At 59.7% G+C, this 17,331-nt stretch overlaps 1 protein-coding gene and 1 long non-coding RNA gene across 5 annotated transcripts in view; one reads left to right on the top strand and one right to left on the bottom strand.

Moving 5' to 3' along the window:
* FRMD1 (FERM domain containing 1) overlaps positions 1–17,331 on the top strand; it is a 40,782-nt gene that overhangs the window by 14,448 nt on the left and 9,003 nt on the right. The window contains exons 1-9 of one of the 4 annotated variants that reach the window (XM_078370873.1): positions 1,446–1,765; positions 4,726–4,816; positions 12,537–12,616; positions 13,509–13,585; positions 14,079–14,265; positions 15,279–15,434; positions 15,844–15,909; positions 16,061–16,129; positions 16,828–17,002. In XM_078370873.1, coding sequence (XP_078226999.1) covers positions 1,526–1,765; positions 4,726–4,816; positions 12,537–12,616; positions 13,509–13,585; positions 14,079–14,265; positions 15,279–15,434; positions 15,844–15,909; positions 16,061–16,129; positions 16,828–17,002 — 1,141 coding nt within the window. In that variant the 5' untranslated portion in view covers positions 1,446–1,525. Of the gene's footprint in view, positions 1–1,445; positions 1,766–4,725; positions 4,817–12,536; positions 12,617–13,508; positions 13,586–14,078; positions 14,266–15,278; positions 15,435–15,843; positions 15,910–16,060; positions 16,130–16,827; positions 17,003–17,331 lie in introns of those variants that run through there. The other 3 variants (XM_078370871.1, XM_078370872.1, XM_078370870.1) reach the window with 3 other exon arrangements.
* Positions 8,058–10,959, bottom strand: LOC144582375 (uncharacterized). Its single transcript, XR_013534975.1, has 2 exons — positions 10,822–10,959; positions 8,058–10,126 (listed from the first exon to the last, which is right to left on the bottom strand). It is a non-coding gene; the product is annotated as an uncharacterized LOC144582375 (long non-coding RNA).

Genomic DNA, 17,331 nt, shown 5'->3' with positions numbered 1-17,331 from the left:
CCAGCCCCTCAGGGGAGCCAGGGTCCCTCCCAGGAGAACCTGACCAGGAACTGGAGTTGCGCTGCTTCCTGAGCTCAGTGGCACCGTGTCCCCAGCTCTCCCCACCGAGGGGTCCTGATGGCTGTTGTCCCCTCTGTGCTGTGCGTGGCCATGGTGTTCTGCCTCCCAACCCCAGCCCCGTGCCACCATGCTGCACCCAGGCATCCCTGAGACGGGCAGCTGCTGCCATCCTTCCTGACATGCTGGCACTGTGACTGCAGGTGGTAGCTGAGGGCACCTGGCGCAGGGATGAGCTGCTCAGGTGCCAGTGCCCCAGGGCCAGGAGAATCCAGCCTCTGCTCTCTGGGGCTGCTTTTTGCTTTTTATAAAACTCCTCTGCTGTCAGCTAAAGGGATCCCCACATCTTTGATGGCAAGCAGCTCTATGTTTACTGTGGAGAGAAAAGAGACGGCCGCTGCTGTCTTGGGCGTGCACGTGTGGCCTTGAAGGCCTAGGAAGGGCCCGGATCTGAGCGGAGAGAGGGAGGGTCGCCAGTGTTAGTCCAGCAGTGGGGAAGGTAAGGCCTGAGCCTCCTAAATCTTCTAAAGCCACCAGGCCAGGCCTTTGGGCAGCTGGAGTGCGAATTTCCTGAGATTGAACTGCCCATCCGGAACTCCAGACCCCCAACTAGAGGAAGCTCTCAGGGCATCCCAGACTCCATGGCAGGAAACTGATGGGGCTGGGTGCTCCCGGGGCCAGGCAGGCTCCTCCCTTCCCCACCCTAACGCTGCACCCAGGAGCTCGAAGGCGTTGCTCATCCCCAGTGAGCTGCAGCCCGGGCACCAGGCCCTGCGGGTGATGCCCCCACTGCTCATGCTGATGCCCCTGGCTGCTGTCCACCTGAGCCAGAACCCCCTTCCTGGCCTTCTGGCCGCTGCAGGCAGGGAGAGGTTTGCTGGCCCCAGGCAAGGAAGGAACTGTCCTTAGTGTCCAGCCCCTCAGGGGAGCCAGGGTCCCTCCCAGGAGAACCTGACCAGGAACTGGAGTTGCGCTGCTTCCTGAGCTCAGTGGCAGATGCCATAGAATGTGTGTGGGACATGGTGCCCACCCAGGCTGCCTGCCTCCCCTTCCTCCTCCTCCCCTGGCACTGCCCCATCACCCTGGCAGCCCTGGCTCTGGCATCTGTGCCCATGGGGTTTGCATGGCCCCCTGCACATTAAAGAAGAAGGAGTGAGTCCTCTGAGGAGTCAGGGGTTGTCAGGTGGGGGAGTTGGGTCATGTCTCTCCCAACCTGGGGATCACGGGGTACCCCCATGGGGCTGGGTGCTGGGCCGCCCTGCACGGGCGCAGTGTGACCAGTATTTGCATTCCAGGCGCCCGCACACACCCAGCTATTTGCAGTCCTGACCCTTGTCCTGGCTCGGCCACGCTGGATTCCTAGCCCAGGCCTCCCTCTCAGTTCCCTTACCCGAAAGAAGCTCGGCAAGGGCGAGTCCCGGAAGGCGCAGCTGTGATCTGGGAGGCGCTGAGCTCTCACCTGCGACCCATGGCTGGGGAGGGCCCAGTAATGACAGCATGGCAGTGCCCCCAAGAGGGAGGGGCCATCGAACCCACCGAGACAAACCTGACACGTTCTTCCCTGCAGGGGTGCAGTGGGCAGAGCCCAGTCCTGAGAGGCCCACGCGGAGCTGCAGGAGCCGACCCTGGAGATCACATGATGGCCTCGGAGCACAGGGATGTCCTCGTGCTGCTGCCCAGCCGGGAGCAACTGCGGGTGGCCGTGGGGGTGAGCAGGGCCCTGGGTGGCTGTGGGGGTGAGCAGGGCCCTGGGTGGGTGAGCAGGAGCACGGGGGTGAGCAGGGCCCTGGGTGGGTGAGCAGGAGCACGGGGGTGAGCAGGGCCCTGGGTGGGTGAGCAGGAGCACGGGGGTGAGCAGGGCCCTGGGTGGGTGAGCAGGAGCGCGGGGGTGAGCAGGGCCCTGGGTGGCCATGGGGTGAGCAGGGCCCTGGGTAGGTGAGCAGGAGCACGGGGGTGAGCAGGGCCCTGGGTGGCCATGGGGTGAGCAGGGCCCTGGGTGGGTGAGCAGGAGCATGGGGGTGAGCAGGGCTCCAGGCAGCTGTGAGGGTGAGCAGGGCCCTGGGCGGCCGTGGGGGTGAGCAGGGCCCTGGGAGGCCGTGGGGGTGAGCAGGGCCCTGGGTGGCTGTGGGGGTGAGCAGGGCCCGGGGTTGCCATGGGGGTGAGCAGGAGCACGGGGGTGAGCAGAGGCATGGGGGCGAGCAGGGGCAGGGGGTGAGCAGAGCCTCAGGATACAGCCTGTGCGCTGGGAAGTCCCCGGACCACCTCACTCTGCTTACACCGGGTGCCTGTGAGGTGTCAGGGATGGTCAGCCCTTTGGGCCTGTGGAGGGAAAATCCCTGGTACACGTCACTGTGAGAACTAAGGCGATGATGGCTTCAGCACATCCTTTCTGGGCGCGCTGAGGGAGGAGCACCAGGAAGCCAGTTTCCACGGGGGATCTCCTGTCTTGTGTTCAGATGTCGCTGTCTCCCTGCTTCTCTATCCTTTCGCACCCATTTTGTCTGTTTTAGTTGAGTTTACCGGGACAGGAGCTGAGATAGTACTTTCATTTTAAGGATTAATGTGGATAGTGAAAATGTGGCAATTAAAGTGAGTGGGTGCTGGAGGAGACGACTCTCTGCATGGCTCTTTCCCAGCCTCCCTTTCGGACGTGGTTGAACGCTGCCCGGAATGAAGTAGGACTTGCTGGTGGTATCTTGGTCCAAGTCCCCTGGGAATCTCTCGTCTGCTTGGGGATACGGTTCTGTGTTTCAGCAAACACCCACATCTACGTTTGCGGTGAAGTCTCCCCCAGGCCTCATGTTCCCACCCGGCAATGAGAAGCTGGAGTTGAGCCGGTGAGGGGGTGTCCCGTAGTTTCCTGGGGCTCTCAGCCGCGCCTCAGGCTTGGTGGAGGGGTCGTAAGAGGACTCACTGGGGGAAGTTGCTGGGGCACTGGCCCCCTGCCCTGTAAGTGCTGGAATGTGTATGTTTCTTGCACTGAACTTCGCGGTAAGATTTTAACTGAGGGATCATGCAGCCTGAATCATGCCCGCCTGCTTCTGACAGAGCCCCCTGAAGTGCGTCTGTGGCTCCCGCAGCCCCCTGCTGGGCCCTCCAAGTTAACAGCCACAGAGCCCGCCTCTTATCGGGATGTGCGCACATCCGCGTCTGCAGTAGGCCAGGAACCCCCCTATTGGTGTGGGAGCATCTGTCTGCAGTTAGGAATCCCCACTGGGGTTTCACACATCTGTCTACATTTAGACAGGGCCCCCATTGGGGTGTGTGCGCATCTGTGTCTGCAGTTAGGGATACCCTATTCAACCAAACATGTACTCTAACCAAGCCCGTTAGAAAGGGATGGGCCGGGAAGACCTTGCTGCAGATCTGCGTTACTGCCATTGTGGGGCTGGCTGCCGGCCCCTCACCACATTAAGCAGACAGTAACCATATTAGTCTGTTCTCGCACTGCAAATAAAGACATACCCAAGAGGGGTAACTTATAAAGGAAAGAAACTTAATTGACTCACAGTTCAGCATGCCTGGGGAGGCCTTAGGAAACTTACAGTTATGGCAGAAGGCACCTCTTCACAGGGCAGCAGGAGAGAATGAGTGCCCAGCGAAGGGGGAAGGGCCTTATAAAACCGCGGGATCTCGTGAGAACTCACTCTCATGAGAACTGGATCGGGGAACCACCGCATGATTCAATTACCTCCCCAGGTCGCTCCCAAAACACAGAGAGATTATGGAAACTACAATTCAGGATGAGATTTGGGTGGGGACACAGCCGAACCGTGTCAATAATGAAGCCAGTCTTACAGTAACGCGGGATTAGTAACCTGGCTGTCGTTTGACTGGAGACCATGCAACATGGTGAAGAATCACAACACGGCCTTCTGCAGATCTGGCCATCAGCTGGGCCCTGCTGTGACGCTTTCTCCTGGAGCCCCAAGTGAGGGCCCTTGGGAGAGTCTGACAGCAGAGTGCACGCTGCCGGCCTGCGCCCCGTCACCGGCGTGAGGCGCTGCAAATCCACCCGAGAACACCACCTCTCCTGCCTGGTGACCCCGGGATGGGCCCCAGCCCTGCTGTGACAGCCAGGACTCAGGGAGAGCTCTGCGTGGGGACGCCGCCAGTCCCAGCCATGCTAGGGCCCAAGCAGGTGTGAGGTCGAGGCAGGTGCAGGACACGGGAAATGTGGGCACGCCCCAGGCTTGGTGTTTAGAGGCTGCTGTCAGCCAGAGCTCGACTGTAGGAGTGCTGTTGAGCTCGCTAACATCAAGTGGACGATGGACAGTGAGACACTGATGCTCGCGCTCGTTCATCTGTGCCGTGCGAGGACAGAGCCCACAGGGTCGCCCTGGGGGTGACGCTGCATCACGTGTCTCTGACTGGTCTCGGGAAATCCTCACACCAGGGACAGACAGGGATGGAGGGGGCAGCCCCGATCCACTATCCGGGGCACCCACCCTTCCACCCTCATGCCCCCGCACTCGCAGGCGCTCTGATGGGCATGCGGCTTATCTTTAGTCTTCAGCTTCGCGAGCGAATGAGGAACCCAGACTTGTCCCCTGCAGGGGTGCCTGACTGGGTCATGCCCTGGTACTCTGCTGGACCTTGCTTGCCCAGGTGGCCTCTCTAGGGGCAGGTGCCGGCCCCTCCCTGAGCCCCTCCTCACCTCTTTTGCAGGTGAAGGCCACTGGCCTCGAGCTTTTCCAGCAAGTGTGCAACGTGCTGAGCATCAGAGACACCCAGTTCTTCGGCCTCTGTGTGGTCAGAAGTAAGCATTGCTCAGGCCCCACCTGCAGGGATGCCCAGGGTCAAGGGGGCGGGCAAACCACACACATGCACAATGTACACAAAGGGTTACACAGCACTCACTCACACATGTACACACACACCACATACATGCACACAATCACACACCACTCTCACATGTACACACGCACACAGCATACACATGCACAGTCACACACCACTCACATGCAGTCACACACCACTCACATGTACACACACCACACACATGCACACACACACCACTCACACATGTACACATGCACATACCATACACATGCACAGTCACACATCACTCTCACATGTATACATGCACACAGTATACACATACACACACCACTCACACATGCACAGTCACACACCACTCACACATGTACACATGCACATGTCACACACAACAGTTATGCACCACTCACACATATGCACATGCACACACCACACACATGCCCACAGTCACACCACTCACATATGTACACATGCACACGCCACACACATAACAGTTATGCACCACTCCCATGCACATGCACACACCACACACATGCAGTTACACACTACTCATGTACACATGCACACACCACACTTGCAGTTACACACTACTCACACATGTACACATGCACACACCACACACTTGCAGTTACTACTCACACACGTACACGTGCACACACCACATATGCAGTTACACACTACTCACATGTACACATGCACACACCACACACTTGCAGTTACATGACACGTACACATGCACACCACACACACATGCACATACATACACACCACTCACACATGTACACATGCACACACCACACACATGCGGTTATGCACCACTCATACATGTATATATGCACACACTACACATGACAGTTATGCACCATTCACATGTACACATGCACACGACACATGTACACACTTACACACCACTCACACATGCACATGCACACACCACACATGACACAGTTACACACCACTCACACATGTATACATGCACACACATGCACACAGTTACACACCACTCACACATGTATACATGTACACAGCACACATGCACAGTTACACACCACTCACATGTGCACACAACCCATACATGCAATTACACACCACTCTCACATATACACACCACACACACAGCTACACAACACTCACATGTATACATGCACACACCACATACACAGCTATACAACACTCACATGTACACATGCACACACCACACACACAGCTACACAACACTCACACATGTACACATGCACACACCACACACACAGCTACACAACATTCACATGTATACATGCACACACCACATACACAGCTACACAACACTCACATGTACACATGCACACACCACACACACAGCTACACAACACTCACATGTATACATGCACACACCACACACAGCTACACAACACTCACATGTATACATGCACACACCACACACAGCTACACAACATTCACATGTATACATGCACACACCACATACACAGCTACACAACACTCACACATGTACACATGCACACACCACACATGCACAATGCACACAGTTATGCACCACTCACACACCACACACGCACACTAACAGTTACAGTTACACCCCACTTCCCCAGGAGACACTTCCACTCACTCATTCTTTCTGGAGGAAGCCAGGGGCTGAAACCCCAGGCAGAGGTCTGCACCTGCGATTGTGCTGTTCTGCGGGGCGGTTGGCTCCATGGGCTTCTGGGAGCCTCCGTCCAGTAGCAGGCCGATGGATCTATGTGAGTTCTTACCTGGAGTTCGAATGCACGCAGATGGCAGGTGGAGGTAGGGCTGGGACAGCCTCCCGGGCTCCACAGACCCTGCCGCTGGAGCATGTCGCATGGAAGAGCCATGGGAACCCAAGGTGCCTCATGTGCACCTTTTGCTGCCCTGGGAAGCGAGTGGCAGTGCCCAGATCCAGTCCTACAAAGGAGTGGGGGCTTCTCATCCACAGTGGGGGCCTGAGGTTGCTGGCACAGAGAAGGCCTGGCCCCCGGCCCCAGCCAAGCTGAAGAAGGCTACACGGGGCATGGACAGATGGAGATGGAGTTCAGAGCTGACTGAGGGTGGCTGAATATCCCCCACTCTTGGTGCCCGTGGAGGACAGGGCTGAGCTGACCTCTCCCAGGCTCCCCACAGAGCAAGTTGGCCTCTGTTCGGGGGAGTCAGTGAGCCGAGGACCCTGCCCGGGATACCGGGACTCACGCTCCATCCTTCAGGATCTGCAGCACCTTGTTGGGGACTATGATGGGATTTTAGGGTGCTGCTGGACGAAGCAGTCTTCCTGCAGCCATCCACATAGTGCCCTGGGGTTCAGCCGAGTTTATCTTCCGGCTGTGAGTGTGCACAGGAGCCAGCTTCCTTCAGTCCAGGTGGCCCCAGCCCCTTATGTGCCCCAGAGTAGAAGCGAGAGCGCACAGTCTCCATCACTCCTTCTCTAATCCCCACCAGGAGAAGGATCCTATTCATTTCAGGGCTGCCCTGGGGGCTGTGTGACCCCCAGGCAGTGGGGAAGGAGGACCCTGGGGGCAGAGGGAACAAGATGGGGTCCAACAGGGCCAGCCTTACCTATGTGACCTCATGCATTTAGACCCAGACCTGAGTCCCCCAGGGGACCCTGAGTGGGCACTTTGAGCTCCTGAGGGCAGGTATGGGTTTGGGGCTTCCTGTGTCAGACTCTCCAGGAAGGCAGGGGTACAGGGAGAGCCAGAGGGTGCCTCCCTTTGCTGCTGTGCTTCTCAGCCAGCCCCCACCCGATTCCAGCCCCCAGCAGCACTGGGAACTGCACATGGTGTCCTGGGGGGTCAGGTGGAGGGAGCGTCATGGGGGGTGAGGTGGGGGGAGTGTCGTGGGGGGTGAGGTGGGGGAAGCATCACGGGGGGTGAGGGGGAAGTGTCGTGGGGGGCGAGGTAGGGGGAATGTCATGGGGGGTGAGGTCGGGGCAGCGTCATGGGGGGCGAGGTGGGGGTTTCAGCCTCCCACAGTGCTAAGAACCGTACAGTGTTGCCGGGGGTTTTGTGGGGGGGTGGTGGTGAGGTGGGGAACAGCACCCAGTGCTGGGCTTGCACCCAGGAGCAGCAGAGGTCAGTCTTGCCGTTAGGGTTGATACTGGAGGACTTGTCCCAGGCCCAGGGGAGACTCCAGCCCAGTTAACACGCTTGTCCACAGCCGCCATTCACACCTGTCCCTGTCTGTCCCACAGGCAGCGAGCAGGAGGCGAATGTTTATGCAGCAGCCTGGTTTATTTGGGGAGGGGTGCTGGCGGTGGGTGTTGTGCTCCATCTGTGTCACCTCATCCTGAAGTTGTTCCTCACTTGTGGGATTCAAGTCCTTGTCACTGCAGAGTGAGGCCTGGCTTCCTAGTGCAGCCCGGAGCTGTGGGGGCTGCCAGCAGGGAGCCTCCGTGCCCGGGATGGGGTGGGGCCTTGGGTCCTGACCCACAGGCTTCACATTAGCGTCTTCACCTCCCAGGACCACCCCACTTCCTGGTAAAGGCTGGGGATCCCCCGCCCCTGGAAAAGCCTGGTAAAGGCTGGGGATCCCCCGCCCCTGGTAAAGCCTGGTAAAGGCTGGGGATCCTGACCTCTCTGGGCCGCCGCCCAGGCTATGGGGCTGCTGCAACTGGTGCCCTCCTCTTTCTGAGCTCTGCGCAGAAGCACCTGGAGTGCCTGCGTCCAGCCGCCTGCAGCCCTCTGAGCAGCCCTTCTGGGGCTGATTCTGCCCTGGACGGCGGCCAGCCCTTGTCTGCCAGCCCAGGGACTGAGATGCCAGCACCCTCCCCTCCCGACCTGCCTGCATATGGAGTGTGTGTGGACAGGCACACAGGGAGTGTTCCGGGCTTTGATGGGTGCCTGGTGTGGTCCCGCAGGCTCCAGCAGTAGGAGTAGATACCTCCTGAGTTCCCGGAGGTGGGGCAGGCACCGTGTCGGATGAGCTTCGGGCTGTCCCGGCAGCCACCCCTCGCTGGAGTCCAGTCAAACACAGCACTTCCCCAAACCCGGGCCCCCAACACAACTGTGCCCTCTGAGGGCTGGGGACAAGTCTGTGGCTTTTAAATCATGGTGAGTCACCCAGGGGAGGCTGGGATGTTGACCTTGGGGAGACCAAGTTTACCTTTGGTTTTGTGATTTCTAGAAATGCAAAGGAAATTAGCCTGGAGGGCATGAGGGAGGAAGCCAGGAAGTCCCGGCCCTGTTCCTAGCATCTTTCATTACTTAGGGACTCAAAATCTCTTAACTAAAATAAATAAATACATAAATAAATGGGGCGGGGCCGGCGGGGAATTCAGGGGCTGCCTGGAAAACCCGGGCCAGGACCCATCGCTTTGAATGAGGATCACGTCCATGGCTGTGGTGGGGCATTCACCATTCACTGACCCGCTGGAGCGGCCATGTCTGGGAGGCAAGCTCTGGCTTGTGCCACTCTGCTTTGTCTGTGCCTGTGTTCTTGGCACTGACGCTTCACTGTTCTCCCAAGGCAGAGATAACCCCAGAGCATCCCCCTCCCCTACGTGAGGCCCCGCGCTGGGAGGGTGGCTGTAGTGGAGACAGCCTCTGGGAGACACAGTTCCAAGGCGACCGTGGTGTGAAGGCACAGGGACTTCACGCCCCACCCGAGCTCAGTGCACAGCCCCCTATGTCCCCGAGACCTGGAGACAGCAGGTGGTGTTTGCAAGTTCTGAGGGTGGAGTGTGGGGGTCCCCCAGAGGTCCCGCAGCAGCTCCCTGGGGAAGGACCTCCCCTCCCAGCAGTGGGGTGCAGGGCAGGGTGTCTCCTGGTGACCAGGAATCCATCTCCCAGATGGGGCAGGTTCCTGATGACCAAGGATTCTCCGTTTACATGCTGATGGTCCTTGGCATTGGGGAGTTGCAGACAGGTCATGAGGGCCGTGGCCATGGCTTGGGCTGGCTTCTAACCCTGTTCCCTTTTGACTGAGGCACAGTCCGTGCTGTCAGCTGCCGAGATGCTAAAGGAAGAGCTCATGGGCGTTTGCCGTGTGTCTGAGCACATGTGCCAGCAGCAGGAGGCCCAGGAGGCAGGGGGAGGTGTCACAGAGAAAAGCCTCCCTGTCCTTAAAGTCCTGTGCTCCACCTATGCCTCCTCCTACCCCTCAAAGGCTAACCCATGGCACCAGCCACTGGCATCACAGCGGAGCCCCATCAGTGTGTCACATGACACAGCCACACTGCACGCACGCGCCTCCTCGGGGTGGCTTTCGGCACTTGCTCTGCATCTGAGGTTCCTCCAGGCTCCTCAGTTTCCAGTGTGGAATCACATCCCACGGTTTGGTCCTGCAGGCAGGAAAGCAAGGCCTGAGCCAGGGGTGACCTGCACAGGGACACAGTCAGCCCTGGGCCCTGGAGCCGGCAGCCAGGTGAGGACCTTGAGGGAATCATGGCACCTCAAGGCCTCAGCTCCAAATCATGACGCATGGGGCCTGAGGGCTTCTACACTGACAGCGCAGGCTGTGAGCCCTGCTGAGACCAGCAGGGTCCCCACTTCATAGGGTCCTCTTGATGAGGGTAGGCAAACCCCAAGTTGGGACTTAGCCTGGGAGGCTCTGGGCTTCACCCAGAAAAGAATTCAAGGGCAAGCCACTGGCATTAGACAGCAGCTCTTATGGAAGCGTCAGTGCCCAGTAGCAGCAGAGGCACAGCTGCGGGCAGAGCCAGGCTCCCCACGGGCCACGCGAGCAGCCACTCAGAGGCGGGGCTCACTCACACTCACACCCACTTCTATTTACATGGGAACTACAGGGGAGATTATGCAGCTGTTTCTAGGAAAGGGTGGTAACTCTGGGTGGTCAGGTTGTTGCCACGGAAAGGGGCGGTACCTCCCAGTGTTACTATGGCAATGGAACACTGACCCACGGGCTGGTGGGCGTGTCTTATGGGAAGCTACTTTCCCCCGTCCCTGTTTTAGTTGGTCCTCAATTTGGTCCAGTATCTGAGTCCCACTCCCCCACCGAGTCAACTCCTCCTCCTACCTGACTCTGAGCCACCAGGCTGCCACGGATGGGGTGGCTTAAACCACACACGTATGTGTGAGTTCTGGAGGCTGGAATCCAAGGCCAAGGTGCCTCACGGCTGATCCCTCCTGAGGCCTCTCCCCTGGGCCCGCCAATGGCTGCTCCCCTGTGTGCTCACATGACGTCCCTCTGTGTGTGCCCCTCTGGGTGCAGTCTCCATTGTTCTGTGAGGATGCCGATCTTCTTGGATGAAGGCCCACCCATGTGACTTCATTTTCACTCAACGACTTCTTCTGTAAAAGCCTCTCTCAAAACACAGGAACTGAGGCGCCAGGGTCAGGACTTGTGCATATGCCTCTGGGGAGCGTGATTCTGCTCATAGCAAGGGCAATGCCAGGTCCTCTGCTCAGCCTGGAACACGGTGAGCTCCCTGGACCCCCACGTCCCCCAACCCATCTCGCCTCTCAGGACCATCAGGCCCGGACCGTGAGGGTGACAGGCCGGGCAGAGCCTGGGCTGACCTCAGTGGCCCTGAAACGCCACATTCAGGTGGGCCCCGCCCATCACCCCGGGCCCCCCGTAGCCTCCCCAGGCATTGCCAGCCCCAGTCCCAGCCCTGTCTCTACCTGGTACCCTGACCCAGGAGCCCAGGACGATGTTTCAGGTTTTGCTGGTTGGCCTGTCACCAGGGAGGTGTCTGTGAGGTGGCAGCCATAAATGGAATGATCGGTGGCCATAGAATGAGGTGAAAGTTTCGGGAAGAGCCTGCACGGCTGGCCTGGGCCCACGGCACCCACTGTTGCGGCCAGCTGCCGCCCAGGCTCCTGCGGGCGTGACTTCCCTCTCGAGTTTATTTCGGGGACTTGCAGTCACCTCAGTCCTAGGCCCCGGCCTCCACAGCAGCAGACGGTGCTTCTGTTATTTTCCTCTCTAGGATAATTGAACTTTTCCAGGCTATAAAGAAACACATGGTGGTACATATTTTTTAAAACATAGAAACACATAATCTGGAAAGAAGCATCTGTAGTTTCCAGGGGAACCGGGTTAACTGGTGAAGCTGGGGTGGTTGACTCAAAGTTGATCAGTCGGTGCTGGATTAGACACGTCTCTATTTTTACTGACTGACAGGCGGGGCCTCACTGCTCTCACCCACTCTGGAGCGCAGCGCCACGTTCACAGCTCACTGCAGCCTTGAACTCCCAGGTCCAAGCGTCTTGCTGCCTCGGCCTCCTGAGCCATGCACCATCACACCCAGCCAATGTTTCTTTCCGTGGTGATGAGGTCTCATTATGTTGTCCAGGCTTGTCTTGAATTCCTGGCCTCAAGCAACCCGCCTGCCTCAGCCTCCCAAATCGCTGAGATTACCGGCTTGAGCCGCCACGTCCAACCCCGACAGCTCTAGTTTTTAAGCGATTTACTTCGCAGCTGAGAGGGCGCCTCGGTTGCAGAGGAAGGGGGTGGGATACACGTTGCTACACGGCTTTCCCAACGGGCATGCCCGGAGCATGTGCCAGTTTTGCATATTCCTGCTCGTTGGAAAATGCTTTAGTAAGTTTGACACCTGTTTGGTGTGGAGACGCCGGGCTGTCAGCTTCGGAAAGCCCCGTCCGCAGCATCCGCTGGAGGCGCCTTTCAGCTGTGCGTCTCCTCTGGAAGCCACACTCGGATTTGCAGTCTGTGGCACCTGGGAAGCGTGGTGACCGCTCTGAGGAAGCCTTTTGCTTTCTTTTCAGACAATGAGTATATATTTATGGATCTAGAGCAAAAGCTCAGCAAGTACTTCCCAAAAGATTGGAAGAGAGAAACATATCAAGTAAGTGTGGAGCGTCGGGTGGGAGGGGCAGGGCACCACCGTGGCAGGGCACCACCGTGGGCTGTGCTGGGCCGTGGGGACATGTGGGGTGGGAGAGGGTACCACCGTGGGCTATGCTGGGCTGCGGGGACGTGTGGGGTGGGAGAGGGCACCGGGGTGGGCTGTGCTGGGCCGCAGGGACGTGTGGGGTGGGAGAGGGCACCGGGGTGGGCTTTGCTGGGCCGCAGGGACATGTGGGGTGGGAGAGGGCACCGTGGTGGGCTGTGCTGGGCCTCGGGGACATGTGGGGTGGGAGAGGGCACTGGGGTGGGCTTTGCTGGGCGGTGGGGATGTGTGGGGTGGGAGAGGTCACCGGGGTGGGCCGTGCTGGGCCGCGGGGATGTGTGGGGTGCGAGAGGACACCGGGGTGGGCTGTGCTGGGCGGAGGGGACGTGTGGGGTGGGAGAGGGCACTGGGGTGGCGGGGACATGTGGGGTGGGAGAGGGCACCACCGTGGGCTATGCTGGGCTGCGGGGACGTGTGGGGTGGGAGAGGGCACCAAGGTGGGCTGTGCTGGGTCATGGGGATGTGCTGCATCGTGTCCATGCACCTGCTGCATCTGGAGGGGCCATTCGCAGGGGGACTACGGTGAGCCCCGAGGGTGCCAGCAGGTGAGCCCACACCGATCCCGCCTTCCCAGATGTTCTTGAACTCTGTAAAGTCTGTCCCCACGTAGAGTCTCTTAGTAAATACCGTGAGTCGGGAGATGTCAGCTGTGGCTGCGGACGCCTGAGCTTCAGCTTTGAGCTGGCGTGAAGCAATTCCAGCCCCCATCCCACCCGCCACTGGGAAGACAGGACAGCGGGACACCTGGCTGTGGCTCACTTGCGTTTTCTTGTATTCTCCCCACCAGGGAAGCAAGAAATGCAAAGCGCCCTTCGTGGCCTTCCTCCGTGTGCGGCACTATGTGGAAAACGGAAGAATCATCAGGTAACCGTGCTGACTCGCTTTCCTGGACTGTTGGAAATCTGCCACGTGAAACAGCAGTCCTGCGAAGGCCACACAGTACATTTGAGTTTATACTAAAAACAAAAAGAAATACAAACAACCCACTCAATTGGCTGTTTAGGGGAGCACAAGAATTCTGTCTCATTGAAACGCATACAGGCTGTCATACAGTGGCACCTCTTCAAACGCCGGGAGTTGTCCTCTGTAGGGTGGGGATGCCATATGCAAGCTGCAGGTGAGGCTTCTGGAGGCCGCTGGGTGGAGGGCTCCTTGGTGGCAGTAAGTCACCTGCACCCCACTCCAGGGAGAGTGTGGGCCTGTGCCAAGCTGGCCCCGCAGGGACACGGCTGTGGGTGTCACAAGACAGGAACAAGGTGCCAGGGGCTCAGATCGACCCCAGGAGCTGTCATGGGGAGGGACAAGGAAGGGCCACAGGGGCTGGCAGTCCCCACACTCACTCCCTGCTGCCTTCCAGTGACCCCCGGGCATGGCACCTGTACTACTGCCACCTGAAGGAGCGCGTGCTGCAGTCCCAGTGCGCCCACCATGAGGAGGCCTACTTCCTGCTGGCCAGCTGCGCGCTGCAGGCCGACCAGGGCGAGCAGCGGGAGCCGGCCCACGCCAGGAGGTACTTCGAGCCGCACTCCTACTTCCCACAGTGGGTAAGGCTGGGGCCACAGCCTCCCAGCACTGCTAGCCTGGCGCTGTCCACCTCCACTGGGTCCATCCACAGGAGCAGGGGCTGGAGGCCTGGCAGGGGCAGCTGGAGGAAGGGTCAGGGCATGGAAACGGGGCAGCCATCTGTCCTTTCCCCCTGAAGGCCCAAGGGGCCTGCCCATCCCCCAAAGCCGGGTGGTGTGGGAGGACTGGCCAGGAGCAGGCTGTCCAGGTGCCTGTGCCCCTGATGCACCAGCCAGCTGTGAGGCTTTGCTCACATGGCTTCACCTTTCTGAGCCCTTGGCTGCCTGGCTGTGGAATCTGCCTCCCCAAGTATTCGGTGACCCGTAGGAGCCTCTGAGCCTCGGCTTCTTCGCCTGTAAGGGAACGAGTGCATTCCTGGGAGGAGGGGGCCTGATGGCCATGCGGGTGGATGGCCGTCACTCCGGGAATGCAGGCTGGTGCCAGTGAACTTGGAGGTTTCTCTCCTTGAAGGTTCATTGGAGTGCACCTCTCCTCTCTCCTGGGCACCTTGGGGCCTTCTCCTGTTTGCTCTGAGTGGTGATGTCTGAGGCCAGGGTGGGGCCCAACCAGGCTTCCTCCAGGCGCTGTGGACGTCACATATGCCCCAGCCTCTGGCACACTTCCACCCTCCTTGATTGCACGTCTCTGAGGATCTGACCCCAGTGTCAGGTGGTGGCCGCAGCCGATCCTCATCGGGCAGGTTCCCAGGAGCCAGGCCTGGTCGGGTGTGGAGTGCCCCTGCAGATGTCTGAGGAGGGCTGGCTGTTGCCATTCGCCCTGGGGGGGACCCAGGGATGGGGAGTCAGACGGGCCAAGAGTGGAGTGGGCACCCAGACTTCATCCCTAGGTCCAGGCTTGGCAGCCAGGGCCTGGCCCTGCCTGCTGAGGTTGGCACCAGCTGCAGGAGGCTGGGGAGGCTTCTCAGAGCAGGGAACTGGCGAGGAGGAAAGCAGGGCAGCAGGGGTCTGAGCTTACCGCCCAGCTCTGTCCCCAGATCATCACCAAGAGGGGGATTGACTACATCCTCCAGCACATGCCCGCCCTGCTCCGAGAGCGCCAGGGCTTGAGCCCCAAGGAGGCCATGCTGCGCTTCATCCAGGAGGCCTGCCGGCTGGAGGACGTGCCCGTGCTCTTCTTTAGGCTGTACAAGGTTGAGTGCAGGGCGGCCAGTGACGGGGCTGGACGGAGCCCCCCTCAAGCTGACAGTGGGATCAGGACCCCAGGCCAGAGATGGACGGAGCCCCCATGGCTAACAGTGGGAACCAGGACCCCAGGGCAGGTGTGGCCAGAGCCCCCCAAGCTGACAGTGTCACCAGGACCCCAGGGCCGTCTTGGAAGAGCTCTTAGGTCATGGCCGATATTTGTTTAGCCTGATGAAAGGCATGCTTGTGCTGACAGGGTGTTTTGGTCTGATACTGAAGTGAATGAGACTCTAAATGGGCCCGAGCTCAGCCTGCTCCATAGAGGCCTCGGCCCCTGGCCAGACTGAGCACACTCTGCCATCAGTGAGACCCAGCACCCCCAGGCCCAGGCCTTGACCTCTGACCTGTGTCTTCTAGGATAAGGAGGAAGCTTTCCCCACTGTGATCCTGGGACTGACACTCAGGGGAGTGCACATCTACCAGGTGACGGGAGGGGCTCCAGCCTCACAGAGCCCCTGCTCCTGCCCCAACCCCTTCTCCCTTCCCCATGGGGGGCTGGGCTGTGTAGCCTCCCTGCAGCGGTCTCAGGCGCTAGCTGGCCCTGCCTGGACGCCCGGCCCCCGCTGTCCTGCAGGAGGTGAACCGAGCTCCACAGCTGCTGTACAACTTCCTCTGGCCCCACGTCGGGAAGATGGCATTTCTGGTGGGTGTCTGGGGAGGGGTCTCCATACCCTGGAGAGTGTGAGCCATGCAGCTTTGTCTTCAGGGCATTTCCTGGGCATTTTATCCCCACGAGGTGCAGGTTGCTTCCTGCCAGCCTCTCAGTGCCACGAGACCCCACCTCTCGAGGCCATCAGGCTGGCCTGGTTCCATGGGATCTGCGTCTGGCCCAGCCCTGAAGGCATTGGGTGTTTAGCTGCCAGCTGAGGTCTAGTTGGTATTGCTGGAAAACTGGCTCCCAACTGAGAAAACCAAGGGAGAGAAAATAAGAACAGGTCGTAGAAACGCACCTGCATGGCCTCTGTTCCTCTCGTCCCAACCCCAGAGCTGTCACCAGGGCCACCTGCAGCCCGGGTGCCAGGGATGAAAGGGTAGTGACTGTGGGGGCCACTGGGCAGCAGGCTTGCCCTGGACATCCAGACCCAGGTCTTCTCGTCGACCCTGGAGCCCCACCCACCTCACGCAGCTGCAGGCACTTCCTAGCCAGGGGGGCTGCATCCTCCCCAGCAAGGGCAGAGCCAAGCTGGCCCTGAGCTCAGTGCCTGCAAACACCCACTGCACTACAATGCGAAAACCTGGGCGTCGTCCCCCGGGGGCCGTGGCTGACACTGAACATCGTCCTTTCCTATTGGAGCGTGGTTTTCAACCTGTGGAGTGACACCTTTTCTCCTGTGTGTTCAGGGGAAGAAGCTGGAGATCTGGCTGGACGGGCTGCCCTCAGCGCGGAAGCTGGTTTACTACACGGGCTGCGTCTGGCGCTCACAGCACCTGCTGCACCTGCTGCGCACCAGCCACCAGCTCCAGCTCCGCATGCGGCCCGCGCTGCACGTGCTGCGGCAGCGGGAGGAGGCGGAAGGTGCGGGTGTGCAGCGCTGGGCTCCAGGCTGGGCTGCGCCTTCTGTCTCCCTTGTGCTGTGCGAGGCCTCCTGGCTTCCGCATCCTCCAGATGCTCAGGTCAAAGGGCGGGTGGTGCCCCCAGCTCTACCTGGAGTGGGACTGTGTAGATGGGGCTGGGGGAGGAGGATGGCTCTCGGAGCCACCTGAGGTTCCACTGCTCCTCCCACCATGTGCCCACAAAGAGCAGGAAATGCAGGTTTCCACAAGGCCTGGCTCAGCGTTTACCCACAGGCCCAGTCTCCTTCCCCGTTCCAAGTCCTCACCCAGCCCTGAGCGTGCATTTCTGCC

The sequence above is a fragment of the Callithrix jacchus genome, chromosome 4 (assembly GCF_049354715.1).
Source record: "Callithrix jacchus isolate 240 chromosome 4, calJac240_pri, whole genome shotgun sequence".
Lineage (NCBI taxonomy): Eukaryota > Metazoa > Chordata > Mammalia > Primates > Cebidae > Callithrix > Callithrix jacchus.
Note: the sequence above shows the minus strand (reverse complement) of the source record. Positions and strands in the feature narration are given on the sequence as shown.